General features: G+C 42.6%; 1 protein-coding gene across 2 annotated transcripts in view; it reads left to right on the top strand.

The window, feature by feature from the left end:
- LOC149242105 (putative aldo-keto reductase 1) overlaps window positions 1-22,792 on the top strand; it is a 458,988-nt gene that overhangs the window by 169,378 nt on the left and 266,818 nt on the right. Inside the window, exons 2-3 of one of the 2 annotated variants that reach the window (XM_089374176.1) lie at window positions 279-446; window positions 18,855-19,055. In XM_089374176.1, the coding sequence (XP_089230302.1) occupies window positions 279-446; window positions 18,855-19,055 (369 nt within the window). The remainder of the gene's footprint in view (window positions 1-278; window positions 447-18,854; window positions 19,056-22,792) is intronic. The other variant, XM_089374177.1, reaches the window with a different exon arrangement.

The following is a 22,792-nucleotide window of genomic DNA, read 5'->3' as shown; positions in this document are numbered from 1 at the left end:
TTACTGTTCATAATTTCCACAGTGCACAAATATCTGTTTAGGTTCCATAGAATGCAGTGTTTGCACTCTGGAAATCAAGTTAAAGAAGTTTTATTATATACAGATCTCGGCTTTGATAGGCATAAATTACATTCCAAGTTTTAGGACTTGTAGGTTTCATTCTTTGAGTGCATATCTGATCTATGATGTAAATTTTAACATTTCCTAGAGGAGCAATTTACCTGTTATTGTACTGTTCTTATTTTCTGATATAGCTGCTCATTTTACAATGCAAACAGGTTTCCAAACTTGGCTTAGGATGTATGGGACTTTCAGCATTCTATGGTGCCCCTGTTGCTGAGGAAGATGGTATTTCTTTGATTCATTATGCTTTCAACAGAGGCATCACTTTTTTTGACACTGCAGATGTGTATGGACCTTTCACAAATGAAGTCCTAGTTGGCAAGGTATATTCAGAATTTTATTTTCTTTTGCAATCAATTAAGCAATGCCATTTCTAAAGTAATTTCAATGTTTGCTAATGGTTTCTGATATTGCTGATTGCAATTTGCATTCCAACCAGTATGTGTAGAAAGCTACTATGAAAATAACCAAATACACGAGGAATATTCCTGTCTTAGAAGCAGTAAGCAGAGTCAGGAATTGCTGCCTGGTTTGCGTCATGTGATGTCACTTTCTTGGATGTGCTTATCCTAATTCCACTGTTGATGTCATTATACATTATAACACGGGAGGGGAAGTTTGAGATAAACCATTATATCTAAGATTAAAGAATGAAGGAATAGAGAAAAATATTGGTAATGGGTAGAGTAGATATCTATCAAATTGACCTATTCATAATTCATAAGAAACGAGTCTAGAAAAAGAAACAACTTGTAAGCAGATGCATATAGGAAAGAGATTATATCTACTTGTCCATACATCCAAATTCGTTGGAGATATAACATATATCATATAGGTATAGCTTGTACTCTAAATTTTGTCATCTCTTATTCAACTCTGGAATTAGATAAGGGAAAATTTAAAGGAAAAAGATATCTGCCAGGAGGCCCTTTTTTGTTAAAATTTTGTCAGGGAAAAGTCCAAATGCAGGAATATATATTTACCATTTGGAGCTCATTTATGGTCCAGTTTGATAGACTATGCACTGAATGTGCTTACAAATCCTTCCCCTTCAGAACAATCAATAAGTTAGGGAAGATTAGGGATGGGTATCAATTGGCTCAGATTGTTGTTGTAACATTGCCTTGGGAACGTCCTTACAAAGTGGGATGAGTGGAAATGAAGAAAAGTCCCAAAGGTTTGATTTTTGCCAATGCTGAATCCAAATCAATCTCCAAGATGTATGTTTGGAAACTCTCTCTGGAAAAATGCCTTGAAAAATAAAATCATCTACCAAGCTGCTCCTCTTGAAGTCCTTTTTTCTCAGAATGATCCCCAATTCAATCCTTTTCTGTCCATGAATAATATTAAAGGTGACATTGGAGAAGGGAATGTTTTCTTTTAATATTATTGTTCACATTTATGCTCCTGGGTTACCTGATTAAAAAACCTAGCATGGTTGCGTTCTCGACCATCCAAAACATAAAGCATGGGTTGTGAGAAATACAAATAACTACATTTTTAAGTAATAAAGAGATTATGAGCAATCTAATAGAATATTCATGGATGAAGCAGAACCTGATCTGATAGTAAATATAAAAATCGGTAAGGTACTCTTGTTGCTGGTAACTCCCTCATTCACCTTAAAGTTAAAGACCCAAGCCGATTACAAATTCAAGGCAGAGTGAAGATATACACACTAATGCTGCTGAGTCCTTACTATTATTGGGCTGTATCTTGCCTCAATAATAAAATTCCATGTCACTTGAGAAGACCTATATAATGTGGCACATTATTTGATGTTGGCTAATCCACACCTTAAGTTTGAGTTCATAAAGAAATCAAACATGCCAAAATTGATTGGTTAGTTGGAATTAGTTGTCGATATGTAAACCACTTGTGCTTCAAACTGCTCTAGTAAATCATTGAACTAATCCAGGTGAATGTGGGATATAATGGTCATTGACTACTAAAGATATTAATCACTTTTTTTAACAAGATGTCTGTAATTATTACTATGTGGCAAATGTTCCCTGCCCTACTATTGCAGTATTACAATGGAATATAGCCGGTTTGCAATACTGTCAAATGATCTCTTCCACTGAGAAGCCATAGGTGAGGATTATTTTCACCATAATATTGCAAGACTTGCACCTAGCCCTAACCATATGAAATGGACCATTTGGATGGGGAGGATGGCCCATGAGGGGATAAATTTTTCTTTGGGGGATCTGAACCTTAGAAAGGGAATATGGAACATTTCCATTTACCATCTAACCAGGACTTCATTGACATGACATGCGTTTAAGTTCAAGTTTACAGAGAAACAAGATCTAGATTGTTATTGCTAAGAAAATCTACTAATATCAGTTAGAAAGATAAATATTCATTAATGAATGCACTATATATATTGATGCTTACAACAATCATGGCCTGGTAGAAATTTTGAAAATCTGCCCAATCTGAAATATTCCATGTCATTTTAATGAGGTCACAGATTTATTGCATAGAACTTGCAGCCATAGGCTGAACTGAAATATTCAAAAATGTTGAAGTTTCTAATTTTCCTTAGTTAGAAACCGTTCATGCACTTTTTCTGATTTATTCCTACCTACTTGTTATTTTTCTTTAACAAGTTATTTACAAAGTAAACACTGAAAATAAACACCAGTGCATGCTCAACATATTACATATCAACAACTAAAAGAAACAAGAACAAACACACCACATGACACCATTATTTTTGGACCAATGTCCCCGGAAAAACCCAATGTGGGAAAACCGGTGCAGCTATCTGAGGGTTTTCTTATTAAGCAATATCAGAGTACAATCTGGGTGCCGAAACTGGCCTACCCAACAGAGAATTTCCTTAGCAGCTATACCTCACAGTTTGAGAGAAATCTCTTGGCTGAAACCCTGGAAAATCCTTTCGGCAGCTCCTCAATACAAAATTGCTCTGCAACCCCAGCGTCTGCCCAATCTAGACTGCGTCATCCCCTCTCTATCTCACCCTCGCGCTGTGTCAGCCTCTCTTGGCCTGCGTCAACCTCAGGAGGCCCTGCATCAGCTTTCTGGGCCTCTGCATCAGACACGCTGGCCTCTCTGGTGCTCTGCGCAGCACTTGGCTACCTTTCCGTGGCCCTGCGTGAGCCCTTGCTAGCTCTGCATCACTCTCCTTGGCTGTTGCGCTTCTCTCCTGGCACAATCTCTGCCTTCTTTGTTTCTCTGTACTCAATGCCCCTCAGCTGCTCTCCCGATCACTGATTCTATCTCTCTTAGCAAACCCCACTCTAGAGAATAGAATGACTGATCACTCTGGTGTACTTCTCCAAGCGACCTTCAAGCCTCCTCTTATACTTTTCCTGTTGACATCTCAATGGGCGAGATTAAGTCCCTAATCAACGACTAAGATTAGATTTGGTTTGATCCCTGTCTTTTGGACCATTCTAACACAGATTCATATTAATACACATTAATATTTTATTTTCCCTAAGTTTAGACTTAGGGACTCCATTAAAAATATTAATTATTTTAATATCTCCTGATCTGTTTAGAATTTGCCCAAACCCTTGTTGGGTATTGCAGATCTCATGTGCCCCAACCTCTCCACCAAATTTCGTGGCTAGAGCACATCCGATGCTACCCAAATCAACACTCCCTCTTAGCGAGGACTGTGCTCTAGCAATACTCCTCACTGAGTATTACTATGATCATTCAGCATCAGTACCTATGCTGATGCTAGGCCCTCTTGCCCACCATCCTCCACACCGCTGCCTCTTGTATTGCGGCCCATGGTTCTGCCACTGCCACTGCTGCATCTGTACGACAGCTCCCTCTGCATCCGTGCTGTTGCTGGTCCTTTCTCCCAGCACTGCATCCGCACTGCAGCTCCTCATCATGTTGCATCGTGCTGCCCATTGCTGCATTGCAACTTAGTTACTGAGAAGTAAGTAACTGATCTCCCAACTGACCTTGTTGGGCTAGAAACACCCACTGATGCTGAAGCTCCCTCTGCCGCTGACAAGTGCTCCCTCTCTGACCTATGTGCTGCTGCAACAACTCCCTGCATCTTGCATCGTTGCACACCTCTTTGTGCCATCATGCACTGGTGCAACACTCCTGTGCCTCTCGCACTGCTGCAGCCTGCTAGCCTCGCGTTGTCTCGGGACTCCTGCACTGTAGCTCTCTCTGCCGCTCCATCTGCATCCGTCTCTACCCACTCAACCAGTCCTGCTACTCCTTGTCGGGGCTCCCGTAGCAAGGTCTAATCCAAGAGGTTGGGTACCTCAAGGATCCTGCCCCTCATCGCTTGTAGTCCACCTGACTATAGCTCTATGTCTCCCCACTTCCACTCAAGTGGTACGTGTGCACTCATGGCACATTCAACGTCTGTCAAAACTTCCTTCTCTGCGCATGCTGGCGCTGCCTTAATCTCGGAAGACTCTTCCTTACTCTTCTTCCTTGGGCACTAGGTCGCATAATGACCCATCTCCCCACAGTGGAAGCACTTGATCTTGGAGAGATCTTTCTTCTTCCGCTTCTCCTGCTTTCCCTCAGATGTTAGGGCCACATCCTCCTCCTGCTGAACCTTGATCCCTTTGCTGCTGCTACCTGTCTTTAATTGTCGTCTAATCTCTTCTTGGCTAATAGTTGCCCGCATCTCGTCCCAAGGTAGGAGAGTCCCTCTGCCCAAGATACTCTGGATAAACACTTCCCAATCTTCTGAGACAACATTCAGGGTTGTCCTCACCATAAGCTCCTGATCCGGTGTCGCTCCTATAGCAGTCAACTAGTCTTGGATCTCATTCAGTCCTCCGAGGAAGGTGTCAACTGATTGACCCTTCTTCATCTGATATGACCTCATCTAGTTCTCGAGCAGCATTCTTCTTTGCACAAAAGTATGCTGGTATAGGTTTTTGAGAGCCTCCCACATCTCAACTGCCGTTTCCTTCTCGACTATATGTGGTACCACATGATCCTTGACCGCGTCAAGGATAATGGACAATGCACTTGGCCCTCTCCATCTCCTCTTCGTACTTGTCGTTATCATTGGGTTCTACTGGGATAGCTATCACCTTCAAGGCGAAGTTCTTGACACGATTCCTGTTAAGCACTGATAAGATTTTGGCCTTCCAGATTATGAAGTTCGATGCTTCATCTAGTCTATCTTGGTCTCTTACCCCATGTAGTGCCATGAGGCTCCTCTACTTCTCTCTTGGCAGTTCTCTGTTCGACTCCTCTGAGTCTCTACTTCCCGTTTGGAAGTTCTCTTCTGGACTCCCTCTGAGTCCTGATTTCCCTCCTGGAAATCCTTTGACCACTTGTTGAGATGCTCCCTGCTTTGATCGTCTTGTGCAACTGCGCTGCTGATCTAGGTTCCTCGGCTAGAAACCCTCGGTAATAACTCCTCTGGCCCTTCTCTATCAGGTATTGTTCTGACTATAGTACCTCACCAACTCCACTCTGCAATATTTCTACAGCCTTTTAGACTCCAACAACTGCCTTTCTGTGAACTGCGTCAACCCCTCTCTGCATCACGCTAGCTCTGCGTCAGCCTTGCGTCAACCCTCTGGCCCTTTGCGTCAGCAACGCTGGCCTCTCTGAGGCTTTGTGCAACTCTCGACTTCTTTTGCGTGGATCTGGCTGGCTTTGCGTCACACTTCTTGGCTTTTGTGCTGCTAGAAACAACTTCTGTCACATCGGGACAGCTGTTTTCTGCTGCTATTGCTCCACTCAGATGATGCCTTTTAGTCCTCCTGTGATCTACAATCATGCTCTGATACTATGTTGAAGTTTCTAATTTTCCTTAGTTAGAAACCCTCCATGCATTTTTTCTGATTTATTCCTACGTACTTGTTATTTTCCTTTAACAAGTTATTTACAAAGTAAATACCGAAAATAAACACTAGTTCATGTTCAACATATTACAGATCAACAACTAAAAGAAACAAGAACAAACACACCACGTGCCACCATTATTTTTGGACCAATGTCCCCGAAACCCAATGCGGGAAAACTGGTGCAGCTATCTGAGGGTTTTCTTATTAAGCAATATCAGAGTAGAATCTGGGTGCCGAAACTGGCATACCCAACAGAGAATTTCCTTAGCAGCTATACCTCACAGTTTGAGAGAAATCTCCTGGCTGAAAGCCTGAAAAATCCTTCTGGCAGCTCCTCAGCACAAAATTGCTCTGCAACCCCAGCGTCTGCCCAATCTGGACTGCGTCAGCCCCTCTTTGTCTCACGCTGGCCCTGCGTCAGCCTCTCTTGGCCTGCGCCAGCCTTAGGAGGCCCTGCATCAGCTTTCTGGGTCTCTGCGTCAGACACGTTGGCCTCTCCTGTGCTCTGCACAACACTTGGTTGCCTTTGCGTGGCCCTGCGTGAGCCCTTGCTGGCTCTGCATGACTCTCCTTGGCTTCTGCGCTGCTCTCCCGGCACAATCTCTGCCTTCTCTGTTTCTCTGTACTCAATGCTCCTCAGCTACTCTCCCGATCACTGATTCTATCTCTCTTAACAAACCCCACTCTAGAGAATAGAATGACTAATCACTTTGGTGTACTTCTCCAAATGACCCTCAAGCCTCCTCTTATACTTTTCCTTTTAACATCTCAATGGCCGAGATTAAGTCCCTAATCAATGGCTAAGATTAGATCTGGCTTGATCCATGTCTTTTGGACCATTCTAACACAGATTCATATTAGTACACATTAATATTTTATTTTCCCTAAGTTTAGACTTAGGGACTCCATTAAAAATATTAATTATTTTAATATCTCCTGATCTGTTTAGAATTTGCCTAAACCCTTGCTGAGTATTGGAGATCTCATGTGCCCCAACCTCTCCACCAAATTTCGTGGCTAGAGCACATTCGATGCTACCCCAAATCAACACTCCCTCTTAGCGAGGACTGTGCTCTAGCAATACTCCTCACTGAGTATTACTCTGATCATTCGGCATCAGTACCTATGCTGATGCTAGGCCTTCTTGCCCACCATCCTCTACACCGCTGCCTCCTGTACTGCGGCCCATGGTTCTGCCACTGCCACTGTTGCATCTGTATGACAGCTTCGTCTGCATCCGTGCTGCTATTGGTCGTTTTTCCCAGCATTGCATCCGCACTGCAGCTCCTCATCATGTTGCATCGTGCTGCCCATTAATGCACTGCAACTTAGTTACTGAGAAGTAAGTTACTGATCTCCCAACTGACCTTGTTGGGCTAGAAACACCCACTGATGTTGAAGCTCCCTCTGCCGCTAACAAGTGCTCCCTCTCTAACCTATGCGCTGCTGCAACAACTCCCTACATCTTGCATCGTTGCACACCTCTTTGTGCCATCCTGCACTGGTGCAACACTCCTGTGCCTCTCGCACTGCTGCAGCCTGCTAGCCTCGCGTTGTCTCGAGACTCCTGCACTGTAGCTCTCTTTGCCGCTCCATCTGCATCTGTCTCTACCCACTCAGCCAGTCCTGCTACTCCTCGTCGGGGCTCCCTTAGCAAGGTCTAATCCAAGAGGTTGGGTACCTCAAGGATCCTGCCCCTCATCCCCTGTAGTCCACCTGACTACAACTTGATGTCTCCCCACTTCCGCTCAAGTGGTACGTGTGCACTCATGGCACAGTCATCATCTGTCAAAAGTTCTGTCTCTGCCCGTGCTGGCGTTGCCTTAATCTTGAAAGACTCTTCCTTACTCTTCTTCCTTGGGCACTGGGTCGCATAATGACCCATCGCCCCACAGTGGAAGCACTTGATCTTGGAAAGATCTTTCTTCTTCCGCTTCTTTTGCTTTCCCTCAGAAGTTTGGGCCACATCCTCCTCCTGCTGAACCTTGATCCCTTTGTTGCTGCTACCTGTCTTTAACTGCCGTCTGATCTCTTCCTGGCTAAGAGCTGCCCACATCTCGTCCCAAGGTAGGAGAGTCCCTCTGCCCAAGATAATCTGGACAAACACTTCCCAATCTTCTGAGACAACATTCAGGGTTGTCCTCACCATAATCTCCTGATCCGATGTTGCTCCTATAGCAGTCAACTAGTCTCGGATCTCATTCAGTCCTCCGAGGAAGGTGTCAACGGATTGACCCTTCTTCATCTGATACGACCTCATTTGGTTCTCGAGCAGCATTCTTCTCTGCACAGAAGTATGCTAGTATAGGTTCTTGAGAGCCTCCCACATCTCAACTGCCGTTTCCTTCTCAGCTATATGTGGTACAACATAATCCTTGACCCCGTCAAGGATAATGCACTTGGCCCTCACCATCTCCTCTTCGTACTTGTCGTTATCATTGGGTTCGACTGGGATAGCTATCACCTTCAAGGTGAAGTTCTTGACACGATTCCTGTCAAGCACTGATAATATTTTGGTCTTCCAGACTGCGAAGTTCGATGCTTTGTCTAGTCTATCCTGGTCTCTTACCCCATGTAGTGCCATGAGGCTCCTCTACTTCCCTCTTGTCAGTTCTCTGTTCGACTCCTCTGAGTCTCTACTTCCCGTTTGGAAGTTATCTTTTGGACTCCCTCTGAGTCTTGATTTCCCTCCTGGAAATCCTTCTACCGCTTGTCGAGATGCCCCCTACTCTGACTGTCTTGTGCAACTGCACTGCTGATCCAGGTTCCTCGGATAGAAACCCTCAGTAGCAACTCCTCTGGCCTTGCTCTGTCAGGTATTGTTCTGACTACAGTACCTCACCAGCTCCACTCTGCAATATTTCTGCAGCCTTCTAGACTCCAGCAATTGCCTCTCTGTGAACTGCGTCAGCCCCTCTCTGCCTCACGCTAGCTCTGCATCAGCCTTGCGTCAACCCTCTAGCCCTCTGGGTCAGCAGCGCTGGCCTCTTTGAGGCTCTGCGCAACTCCCGACTTCTTCTGCGTGGCTTTGGCTAGCTCTGCATCACACTTCTTGGCTTCTGTGCTGCTAGAAACAACTTCTGTCACCTCAGGACAACAATTTTCTGCTGCTATTGCTTCACTCGGATGATGTCTTGTAGTCCTCCTGTGATCTGCAATCATGCTCTGATACCATGTTGAAGTTTCTAATTATCCTTAGTTAGAAACCCTTCATGCACTTTTTCTGATTTATTCCTACCTACTTGTTATTTTTCTTTAACAAGTTATTTACAAAGTAAATACCGAAAATAAACACCAGTTCATGTTCAACATACTACAGGTCAGCAACTAAAAGAAACAAGAACAAACACACCACATGACATCATAATTTTTGGACCACTGTCCCCGCAAAAACCCAATGCGGGAAAACTAGTGCAGCTATCTGAGGGTTTTCTTATTAAGCAATAACAGAGTCCAATCTGGGTGCCGAAACTGGCCTACCCAACAAAGAATTTCCTTAGCAGCTATACCTCACAGTTTGAGAGAAATCTCTTGGCTGAAACACCGAAAAATCCTTCCGGCAGCTCCTCAGCACAAAATTGCTCTGCAACCCCAGCGTCTTCCCAATCTGGACTGCGTCAGCCCCTCTCTGTCTCACATTGGCCCTGCGTCAGCCTCTCTTGGCCTACGCCAGCCTCAGGAGGCCCTGCTTCAGCTTTCTGGGCCTCTGCGTCAGACACGCTGGCCTCTTTGGTGCTCTGCGCAACACTTGGCTGCCTTTGCGTGGCCCTGCGTGAGCCCTTGCTGGCTCTGCGTCACTCTCCTTGGCTGCTGCGCTGCTCTCCCGACACAATCTCTGCCTTCTCTGTTTCTATGTACTCAATGCTCTTCAGCTGCTCTCCCACTCACTGATTCTATCTCTCTTAGCAAACCTCGCTCTAGAGAATAGAATGACTGATTACTCTAGTGTACTTCTCCAAGTGACCCTCAAGCCTCTTCTTATACTTTTCCTGTTGACATCTCAATGGCTCAGATTAAGTCCCTAATCAATGGCTAAGATTAGATCTGGCTTGATCCATGTCTTTTGGACCATTCTAACACAGATTCATATTAATACACATTAATATTTTATTTTCCCTAAGTTTAGACTTAGGGACTCCATTAAAAATATTAATTATTTTAATATCTCCTAATCTGTTTAGAATTTTCCCAATCCCTTTCTAGGTATTGGAGATCTCATGTGCCCCAACCTCTCCACCAAATTTCGTGGCAAGAGCACATCCGATGCTACCCCAAATCAACAAAAAAGACACTTGCAAATATCTCAATTCTTTCCACCACTAGTCTAGTCAAGTTCAAGTAGATGAAAATTGCAAAATACTTCAACACTATATCAGTTCAACAGCCCATAGAACATGATCGAGTCCAGCATGCATATCTTAAAATTAGATTCATTAATAGTCGAAATATAAAAACACATTTCAGATCTGAAGTTTCATTCAAGACATGGCAAATCACTCAACATTTCAGCATTGTTGTCCCAATAAACCAGTGTAGCAAAACTATTAATTTTAGATAACAATGGTATGTTCTATGCTTAAGAGCAATTTACTTCAATTTTCTTATTAGGCCAATATCAATTTCCAGATTAGCAATCACATTAACATGACAATAAATCCAGATAGAACATAAATAAAACAGTAGAAGGCAAGCCAAGACAAGAGGACACAAGATATGGCGCCGACTAGGGACAAACCCCAATGTGGGGAAACCCTTTGATTAATTCTTCCTGTTATTCTTCAAAAGTTCAGCAGAGAGAAATAGTACAATATGTAATATTCACTTGCCCAGTCAAAGTGAAATCCGTCCAATCAAATAGCAACCACAGAAAGCCCTAACTAGAAAGTCAATGCTGGTCAACAGGGCAAAATTTGACCTCCAAAATAGCTTGGTCAAACCCAGTCAACTTGGCCTCCAACAGTCATTCGAATCAGCCCAAAATAGTTCCAAAAAACTCAGTCAAACTTGGTCAACGAAGATCAACGCTACAGTCAAACCCTTTTGTAGTCAACGTTGGTCAAACAATACATATTACCTCGATTTTTGTGCCCATAAATGCAGTCAAACAAGTCAACTCTGGTCAAACTCATCTTGAAATTCGGTCAACAATGGTCAACGTCCAAAATAGAAAATTGCATCCTTTTCTTCGCATGTGTGGAGAGAGAAGTTGCCCAGAAATACATACCCAATCCGATGAGGAGAGAGAGATGTGTGAAGATGAGTGAGCAACTGAGGAAGAGGCTCCTTTGATTTATATGCAACGTTGAGGATGAATAGATGTGACTGTTGGGTTTCTAAACCTACATTAGTTTGCTGGCCGACCTTGATAATTTAATGATAAACAAAATAAATTCATAATTCCGTTTGTACATGTCAGAATGAGATGATCTTTAGATCAATCCTACACCTCTCAGAGAGAGGAATCCAATAAAAATATCAGCTGCATCATATGAGATGTCCAAGGTGGAGTTTGGCCCTACTTGCCAAATTTAACACTCCCTCTCTACTAGGAAGAACTCCACCTGCCAAACCATCTGACAATCAGTACCATACCTGCTCTGCTGAATCATGAAGAAATAATGAAGAAGAAATAATTGAGAATGTGTCGTACCATTCTCCACTAACTCGAAGTTAGTCTCCAATAATCGAGAGTGTATCATACTACTCTCCACTGACCCGAAGTCAGTCTCCATTGATCCCAGACCAATAGACATCCTAGTATAGGGAGTACGGTAGTACACGATGCGTCCATCGGTAGTACTATGGTCCCTATCCTCATTTCCCTACTCATTGGCCAGATGAGAGGTACTTCCCATGAGTCCCAAACTTCATGGGTAGGATGTACCAGTAGGAGAAGGTGAACCACTCATCCTATGCATATCTCAACATGGGGTATCACAGGGGAAGTTGAACCACCTTGTATATCGTGCACCATTAGTGGAAGGTGAACCACTTGCCCTATGGTCGCTCATCACTCGAAGAAGTACCCCAAGCCCCCCGGAGCTCCCAGAGCTCAACATCCATCTCATACGGGACCCTCATAAGAGGGTCTCTCCACGACTCTAAGTCGTTCACAAAAAGTTAAGAATTTGACCTTCCCCAAGGGCTTCATAAGAATATCTGCAACCTGATCATCAGTCCCAATATGACGGAGCTTTATTGCTCCCCGTTGTACCATATCCCGGATAAAGTGGTACCTGATATCAATATGCTTGGAGCGGTCATGAAACACGAGATTCTCAGAAAGACGAATCCCACTTTGGTTGTCACAATAGATCACGGTGGTATCTAGCACATGTCCAAACAGCTCACTAAAGAGCTTCCTCAACCAAACAACTTCACAGGAGGCCATACTAGCAGCAATGTATTCAGCCTTAGCGGTGCTCAAAGCAACCGATTTTTGCTTCCTGCTCATCTAGGATATCGAAGCAGAACCTAGAGAGAAGCAACATCTAGATGTGCTTTTACAATCCACCACACTGCCAACCTAGTCAGCATCAGAATAACCATGGAGCCTTACATTTCCGACAATGTATCTCAGTCCATAGGTGATTGTGCCTCGGAGATATCTCAAGAGACTCTTGGCAGCAATCCAGTGCATGTGATGAGACTTGACCATAAACTGACTCAATGTGTTCGTTGCAAAACACATGTTCGGACGAGAGTTCACCAAGAACATCAAGGCCCCCACGAGTTGACGATACTTAGAAGGATTTCCCAAATCGGGCCCAGCCACACTTCCGCATAACTTCTTAAAGTTAAGTTCCATTAGAGTAGTCACAGACTTGTAGTCCACCATCCCAAATCTTTCAAGTAGCTTCACGATGTATTTTCCTTGAGAAAGGAAAATCTCACCTAGCTTTTTCCAGACCTCCAACCCTAGGAAGTAATGCATCAATCCTAGGTCCTTCATCTCGAATTCAGAAGCCAACTCCCTCTTACATTGATGAATAAGAGGGTCTGCACCAGTCAGAAAGAGATCGTCCACATAAAGTACCAAGATGAGAGGTCTATCATTCTCAACCTTAAAATAAAGGTTCGGATCAACTTCACTTCTCGTAAATCCCAGCTTCATCAAATAGTTGTCGATCCTCTCATACCAAGCTTGGGGAGCTTACTTCAACCCATAGAGGGCTTTCTTCAACCTGCATACATGTGTCTGACGATCTTGAACTTTGAACCCCTCGGGTTGTTCTACATAGACTTCCTCCTTAATTGAACCATGTAAGAAGGCGGTCTTGACATCCATCTGATGTAGATTCCATCCTTGCGAGGCAACAAGGGCTATAATCGAACAAATGGTGGTATATCGGGCAACAGGTGCAAATATCTCATCGTAGTCCACACCTTCCTTTTGAGAGAAGCCTCGAGCAACAAATCTAGCCTTGAACTTTTCAGCACTTCCATCAGCTCCATGCTTGATCTTGTAGAGCCATTTCGAGGTGACAACAGATTTGTCCTTGGGTCTAGGGACCACATCCCAGACATCATTCTTCATAATCGACTCATACTCTTCGTTCATAGCATCCTTCCAAACTTGGTGCTTCATAGCTTCTTCGAATGTGCAAGGCTCAAATTGAACAATGGTGTTCATGGTAGTTAAGTACCCTTGGTACCTATTTGGCTTCTTACTTTCACAAAATGCCCCCCTTGGTGCAACATGTCTCTTGGCATCTTCGAGAGTTTCCCTAAGCCATGAGGGTCTCCTTTTTGAGGAGGAGGGCTCACTAGGGGGTGGATCAATGGGATCCATTGGTGCTTCAGCATTGGGCATCAACTCATCCTACGGTTCTCCCTGCTTTCTTGAATCTGCTTCTTTGTCTTTCCTCGGAATAGGAAGGTTACTAATCTTTCCAAGGGTAGCATCTTCATTGAAGGTGACATTGTGACTTATCTCCACTTCTCTTTGACCAGGCACATAGATTCTATATGCCTTAGAAGTTTCACTGTAGCCCACAAATGTTCCTTTCTTCCCAGAAACATCCAATTTGCTTCTCTTTTATTTTGGCACATGAAAATATATGTGGCTACCAAAAATTCTAAAGTGAAAAACATTAGGTTTCTTACCAGTGAAAACTTCTTCGGGTGTTTTGGAGTCCAACGCTTGATGAGGGCATCTATTTTGAACATACACGACAGTGTTTGCAGCTTCGGCCCATAAGAACTTCGGAAGGCTTTGATCATGAAGCATGGCACGAGTGGCTTCTACAATAGAACGGTTCTTCCTTTCAGCAACACCATTTTGCTCAGGAGTATATGCGGTAGTAGTCTCCCTCTTAATGCCAACTTCTCTACAATAATTATTGAACTCATTTGATTCATATTTGGTTCCATTATTGGTCCTCAACATTTTGATCTTCTTCTCTATTTGATTTTCGACCAAAGCTTTGAAAGAACGGAACGATGAGAATACTTTGTCCTTCTTCTTCAAGAAATAAATCCAATTCTTGCGAGAGAACTCATCCATAAAGATAGCATAATATAAATATCCTCCCAAAGAGTTCACGGGCATCATACTAGATAGATCAGAATGAACCAATTGCAATATGTCGGTAGTCTTGCTATCACTGGAGGGGAATGGTCCCCTTGTATGCTTTCCTTTGGCACACCCCTGACAAACACCTTCATGTTCTACTTTAAATTCGGGCATACCTATCACCATCTTCGTCACATCGGGTAGAGCTTTATAATGTAGATGGGCAAACCTTCGGTGCCATAATTCGGATTGAAGTGATGTGTCGCAAGACATAGCTCCTAGTGGACTTCCTCCAACTTGATATGGGCTATCAACCCTGAATCCAAGTGTAAATGCATCTTTGAAATTTTTATTCCACACACGTACCTTTCCATCAATGAATGCCACTTTGAATCCTTTGTCCTCCATTGCCGAGATAGATACCAGGTTCTTCTTTAGATTGGGTACATATAGTACTACTTGTAAATGAATGGTGTTACCTTGATTCAATTGAAGAGTAACATTCCCAACTCCCTTCATGGGATAGGTGGCATTGTCCCCAAGAATGATTTCCAAATTTGTATCCTTTTCTATCAAATTTGAAAGAGCTTCCTTATACCCAGTGAAGTGCCTTGAGGCACCACTATCAATCAACCAATTTCCCAAGGTGTTCGGAGGAGAGGCAATAGAGAGGGCCAATAGAAGATAAAATTCTTTTTGCTTGTTATCAACAACATTAGATTCATCATACTTGGAGTTTCTTGATCTCTTGGGAGGGCGACCATTTCCTTGTTGAGTAGCGGGAGCATTCCTTTTTCCTCTGTTGTTGAATCTGCGATTCCTTTGATTGTTGGTGCCCCTGAGATTGTTGTTGTTGTTGTTGTCATCATCATGAGGTGTATCCCTTCTATTAGGACACTCCCTAGCATAGTGGCCAAACTTGTTGCAAATGAAGCATCTTCCCTTCCATTCTTGAAACCTGGTCTTCCTTGACATTGCTTCTTAGAACCTGCATTGTTCTTCTTTTTAGCATGAGCGAAGAATGCAGTAGGATCATTCCTATTTGAAGGCATAGCTAGTTCCATCATCCTTGTTTCTTCTCGAGAACATCTGATCAACAATTCTTCAAAACCTGGAATCCCATCGTTGTTAAGAATAGTAGTGTTGAACATGTGTCATTCATGAGGGAGTCCTCCAAGGGCAATGAGAGTAAGCTCCTTATCAGCAATAACTTCTCCAATCGAAAGAAGATCATTTTTTATCTCAGTAATCCTCATGAAGTAGGATTGAATGTCTTCACCTCTTCCCTTCTTTATATCCTTCAACTTGTTTTTGAGAAAGAGAACTTGGTTTGCATTGCTAGCTTTGAACATGCCAACCAACCTGTCATATATCTCCTTTGATGTGTTCAAATCAAATACGTAAGCAACTAAATGCTTATGAATAGAATTTCTGATGATCTTCTTTGCTTTGACTTCACCCTTCTTGTACTTTGTCTTAGAAGCAGTTGGTGCATTAGAAGTAGGTTCAGAAATCTTTCCCTGCATATAGTCCATAACATATTGCTCTTCTAAAGTCAAATCAAGGGACATCTTCCATGCATGATAATCGGACTTATCATGAAGCTTGTCATTAGATTTGAAGTAGGATGTGGAGGCCATTGAATCTTCTCTTTGTCCAACAAATCTCAGTGATTGCTCTTCTTAGTGATTGCTCTTTTCACTCTTGCTTGGGCTTTGTCTTCACCTCAGCTCTGATACCATGTTAATTTTATATAACAATAGTATTTTCTATGCTTAACAACAATTTATTTCTATTTTCTTGTTAGCCCAATATCAATTTCCAGATTAACAATCACATTAACATGACAGTAAATGCAGATAGAACATAAATAAAATAGTAGAAGACAAGCCAAGACAAGAGGACACAATATATGGTGCCAGCTAGGGACAAGCCCCAATGTGGGGAAACCCTTTGATCAATTCTTCTTATTATTCTTCAAAAGTTCAGCAGAGAGAAAGAGTACAATATGTAATATTCACTTGCCCAATCAAAGTGAAACCTGTCCAGTCAAACATCATCCACAGAAAGCCCTAACCAGAATGTCAACGCTGTTCAACAGGGCAGAATTTGAGCTCCCAAAACAGATTGGTCAAACCCAGTCAACTTGGCCTTCAACAGTCATCCGAATCAGCCCAAAACAATTCCGAAAAACTCAGTCAAACTTGGTCAACACTGCAGTCAAACCCTTCTGCAGTCAACGCTGGTCAAACAGTACAAATTGCCTCGATTTCTGTGCCCATAAATGCGGCCTGCCCAAACAGAATTTTCCCTAACAAAAACGCAGTCAAACAAGTCAACGTTGGCTGGTCAACACTGGTCAAACCGTTCCTGAAATTCGGTCAATGCTGGTCAACATCCAAAACAGAAAATTGCTGTCTTTTCCTTCGCACATGTGGAGAGAGAAGCTGCCCAGAAATCCATACCCAATCAGATGAGGAGAGAGAGATGTGTGAAGATGAGTGAGCAAATGAGGAAGAGGCTCCTTCTATTTATATGTAACGTTGAGGATGAATAGACATGACTGATGGGCTTTTGAGCCTACATTAGTTTGCTGGCTGACCTTGACAATTTGTTCATAAACAAAATAAATTCATAATTCCATTTGTACATGTCAGAATGAGATGATCTTTAAATCAATCCTACACCTCCCGGAGAGAGGAATCCAATAAAAATATCCGCTGCATCATATGAGTTGTACAAGGTGGAATTTGGCGCTAGTTGCCAAATTTAACAAAAACAACCAGGAAACTTGCTCAAAACACATGAAAATAAGATTTGTAATAAGAGAATTTTGGATAGCAATTGTACAAATCATATCACAATATGAAGATAAAGTACAACACCTCAGCGTTGCCAATGCTGGTACATCCATACTTTCACCTTATCCTGAGCAAGAACTCCTCCAAAGCTTCCCAAACCCTAGCTAGGGCATCCACAATTACTCCTAGCCCTAACCAATAAAAGCAATGCCTAGCAAAACATTGCACCTACATATACTAGCCTCTCAAAGAGCTCAACAACAAGTAGCATCACACCAACCGTGCATATCACAAGCTTTACTCTTCACTTCCATTACATAAGCCAAGGAACCCTTGTGCATGCCTCTTAGAAGCACTATTCTTGTTCCAAGTGTAAATTGTTCTTTTAGGATCCACAATAGCACATCATACCAACTATCACATCTCTAAGGTACAATACAACTTATAACAAAGACACTCTCCTCCCTTTATATATGATTAGGTGAGGGAAGCCAATGATAATATGTGTACCAAGACCACAAGTAAACCTTAATCTAAGTTGACAACAAAGTCCCAAATGGAGTGCTACAGTAGGCATGAATGCCATGGCACAAGAAGGTTTGTAACTTTGTACAATGCCCAAGGTGGTGTGTCATCTAAGTGTCCACATGTCAAGCACTCTTCTAAGCAGAATTGTGTGTTGTTCAATTATAGTTCTCCAACTTGAGCATTCCTCCCCAACATATGTACAAGGTGGCTCAATGCTCCTAGGGCGCCATGCCCAACCTCCTTGTGCATAATCCCTCCTCCAAGGTGCTTACTCCACATGTTCTAAATGCCTGTCCTCCTCAACACATAGCCCTAGTAGAAAATGTCAAACCACCACATGTGTGCCAATTGCCACATCAAGAAGTGTTCTTTCTTAACATTAAGCATACACTTACTAAGCTCTCTAGATGTAAGCCAACCAAAATACAACATAGGGGACAGGGGACCATGAATCTCTCCGCCAGCTAGGTGAAAACACCTTTAGAGCAACCAAAAGCTCACAAGCCTATCCCTGTTTAGAACAACACGCTAGCCTTCACTTATGTAACTTCCAAATTATGCAGTAATAGATATTAAGATATATACAGTCTAATAGAATAGAATTCCCTAAACTAAGAAGACTACTGGACCATGGTGTTATAACTGATTCTATTGTAACTGTTCAATGCCACAAAAAATGTTTTCTAGTCTATTTGTAATAGACAGAGACTTTCTCCATATGTCAATGTCAATTTTCATTTCCATATTGCTTTTGTAAGAGTTAATTAATTTCTACATGTCCAATTTCTATAGGGAAATTATGAGTAAAGGGAGGTGAAAATTTCTAAAGGATGAAACTGGGTAGAGGAAGGGTTGTTAAAGTAGGGTAGCTGAGGTCATTGTAGGGAAGTGACGGAAATGCGGGAGAGAGTAAATGAATATAAGATCAGATAACTTTATTAACGTTCAATGAATTACCAAAAAGGTAGGTCAGTGGGATTGAAAATGGAAATACAATAAACAAAAAGCAAGAGAAAGAAAGAATCCCTGTTTGCTGAATGTTGATATTTGCGATTCTTTTGTCAACAGGCCTTGAAAGGTTTGCCCCGTGAGAAAGTTCAACTTGCCACTAAGTTTGCCAATGTCCTGATAGAAGGTGTTTTTCATGTCAAAGGCTCAGCAGAATATGTACGTAAAGCTTGTGAAGACAGCCTGAAGCGTCTTGATGTGGAATATATTGATCTTTACTACCAGCACCGTGTGGATACTACAGTTCCAATAGAAGAAACTGTAAGATTTCTTAGTCACATGCTTAGGCTTCTAAGCATTCTCAAAATTTTCTTGGCTTATATTCAATGGGAGTTGCAGTTTATAAAAATTCTAGTTTACTGTTGTCATTCTTGGAGTAAACATCTTGCAGATTTCTCCATAACAAGCAGATGCCAATATCTGGGCTCTCTTCAACTAAATTGGAATTTACTACATTCTTGAATGAGGGAACATTCCAGTGTATTTTGAACAGTACATCACTTGTATCATAGCATCTCTTCATCAATGAGAATGGAACATGCTACAGGGACCTGCAAATTTCTAAAATTGCAGTTCTAAGAGATTTTTCCAAGCAATATTGGGAAATGAAGCTTAAAAAATTATTTTGCCTCAATAGATGACCCAAAATCTACATTCGTTTTGCTCACTCTACAAAAATACTCAAAATGACAAAAACCATAACAAAGGAAATGTTCATTGCCATCGCATGGTCGCACAAGTGTCAAAAATCAGACCATGGTGAGTGGATTTGCATTCTAGTATCTAACCTAAAATCCTATATAGCTGTAATTGAAAACACCAATCAAAATTTTTGCTATAGAGTACTTTAACCTACAAACACACTCTGCTGGTAGTTAAATATTAACATGCAAATCTGAACACTCAAAACATTATCATTGATTTTCTAATAAGTGTGAAAATGGAAAACTAAATGCTACAGTTCAAAACTCAAACACTTGAACCAAAAAGTATTGCTCCTTGCTTCTCCTTTATAGACTAGAAAGAATAGCAGGTACAATCAATCTAGATGCATGCACAACTGTGTCTCTATTTAAGGTATAAAACCCCTAACGCTAGTGTGCCTTATTTGCATGAATAAATGAGGCAAGTAAGTCTGTCTACTTTGGGGATGATCTAAGGCATGCAAGGTTGCATCGTCTTAGAGATATACACCCCTTAACTTAGAGTCTTGTACTAGAATCCTCATGCATGGGTGCCTAGGGAACTGCTACCGACCACTTGTGGGTGATATCCATAGGGGGGGAAATTTTTCTCCTAGATGGTCCTTAGCGGGCAGCCAACAGCCCCTTGCAGCCACTAGATAGCTCGATGTGCCACTATCTCTGCCACCTAAGCCAACCATATGGTCCCTCGCCCATCTGTTATGATCGTATGTTTGAAGGTGGGCTTTCCAACCTTGAAGGTATGGCTTTTCATTGTGTAGTTGGGTATTTTTGTTTACTTATCATGGACACTTTTGGGCATAGATTAGTGGGGGGATTCGGCGGAAAGGGTGGGCGTGGTTTGTAGTATTGTCTTCTCTATCCAATTTGATGGTTAAATTTGTATCTTAGTCCCATGGGATCTCCTTTATTGGCTACTAGCTTTAGGGGTGGCACTACAAGAGAGACACTGATTTTGGTTGCGTGGTATCGCTTCCTTGTTGGTTTTTGGTAGCATCGAATGTGCTCTAGCCATGAAAATTGGTGGAGAGGCTAAGGCACATGTGTTCTAAAGAACCCAGAAACCGTTTGGTGAAATCCCACCCGGATTGTATTTTATTAAAATAATTAATATTTTTAATGGCGTTCTTAAGTCTAAACTTAGGAAAATTAAAGTATTAATGGGTATTAATAAAAATATGGGTGAGAATGATCTAGAAGGCGGATCAAGTCAATTTTTAATCTTAGTCGTTGATTAGGGACTTAATCTCGGTCGTTGAAGTCTCAACGAGAAAAGTATAAGAAGGAGGCTTGGGGTTCATTTAGAAAGACACACACGGAGAGAACAAATTGATCTAGAGTTTGATTTCTGGGGCTAGGAAACTAAGAAATTCAAACTAGGTGATCATTCTGCAGCAGAGGGACAGGGACTGTTCGGGAATACTGGGCAGAGAGGCAGAGAGCCACTAGTGGAGGCAGCGCAACATCTAGAAGGACTGATGTTGGGCTAGTCTGGGCCCACACAGTTTTGACGCAGAGCCAGAAGGGCTAGCGCAACATCTAGAAGGACTGACGCTGGGCCAGTCTGGGCCCATGCAGTCTTGACGCAGAGCCAAAAGGGCCAGCGTAGAACTGAGGCTTTCCTCACGCAGAAAGTCAGAAATTGTCGGAACAGCTGGGAGAGGTTGACGCAGAAATTCTAGGAGGCAGAAGAGACAGTGCAGGGCTGATGCAGGGCCAATGCAGAGATAGCCGGGGTTAACCAGTTTTGTTGCTGGATCAGCCAAAATTTGTGAGGTGAAGTGAGGTAATCTCACTCAGTTTTCCGCCATTATATTTTTTCTTTGTCATTGGATTGCCGGGAGGGCAACCAACATTGTATTCAGAACTACTGCTTAATAATATAAAACCCTCAAAGCTGCTGCACCGGTTTTCTCGCATTGGGTTTTTCCGTGGACTATTTTGTCCAAAAATAACGGTGTCCTATGTATCTTGTTCTTTGCTCAGTTTCTTGTTTCATGTAATCAAATTAAATTGGTGTAGGCTGTAGAAGTAATTTACTTCAGTATTTTTCAGAAAATAACTTGATAATGTATATTAAAATCAAGTAGGAGAAGTAAATTCAGTTTTGCTGTAGTAGGGGTTCCTTGAGGATAGGAATTTTCACATGGTATCAAAGGATTGATTTTGAAATAGGAAGAGCAGATCCAGCGCTGAACAAAGAGGCCAATAGCTGCGTTTGGTAGAAATTCGAATCCCCTTGAAGGGATTGTGTAGTCCTTGCTAGGAAGTAGAGATTCCGAGGAAACCTCTCTTTGATAGAGTCAACAGAGAGGTACGATTTCTGGTTTGTGAGTTTGCGGAGGTAGAGGGAGTGATGCAGAGCCTTAGCGCAATGCTTGAAGGGCGCAGTTTCTGGCGGGGCAAAAATCCATCAGAAAAGAGCGAAGACACATAGAAGGGGAATTTTCTCCTCAGAGGACTTTTCTCACCAAAAGTTCGAATTTTTTTCACTTGCTAGGCAACAGACCAGTGCTGTGCAATGACTAGAGGAATCAATTCGATAGTTTGGGTGAGATGGCATCACATGGGCTCAAAGATCAGGACAGGTTGGAAGGAGCTTCCAACTATGTCATATGGAAGACCAGAATCTTAGCTGTTCTGGAGGAGTACGATCTCGAAGCTTAAGTCAAGAGTGTTGTGGTTGTTCTTGCAGACAGTGATAAGAAGAAGAAGTACAAGGATGAGCAGGGAAAGGCAAAGAGGTTCATACTCGATGGAGTTCGAGATCATGTGGTCTCACATTACAAGGCAAAGATACAGCCCGAGAAATGTGGGAAGCTTTGTCTTCACTATATGAAGGTTCTTCCGAACAACGAAAGATGTACTTAGAAAAAAAGTTGCAGTGGACATTGATGCAGAAGGGAGAAGGCGTTAACTCCTATCTTCAATGTCTTCAGGACACCAGAGACCAGCTTGCTGCAGTGGGGTCTACACGTCAGTCTACCGCGATGGTAAGGACGACCCTGAATGGAGTCTCGGATGAATGGCAACTTGCAAGTCTTCATCCAAAGTATATTGGGCAGGGAAAGACTACCTTCATGGGAGGAGATATGGGCAACCCTTAAGCATGAAGAATTAAGGAGGGATCTAGTTATGGTCAACCTCAATGGCAGTAGTGGGAGTGGCATGAAGATCAAGGAGGAGGAGGAGAACGCAGCTCTAGCATCAAAGGGACAGTAGAAGCATAAGCGGAAGAAGGACATTTCGAAGGTGAAATGTTTCAGATGTGGCGAGATGGGCCACTTTGCATCC

Source organism: Pinus tabuliformis, chromosome 8 (assembly GCF_031772625.1).
Source record: "Pinus tabuliformis cultivar Carrire ecotype Pingquan chromosome 8, CPIR1, whole genome shotgun sequence".
Lineage (NCBI taxonomy): Eukaryota > Viridiplantae > Streptophyta > Pinopsida > Pinales > Pinaceae > Pinus > Pinus tabuliformis.
This window is presented reverse-complemented; position numbering and strand designations above follow the sequence as displayed.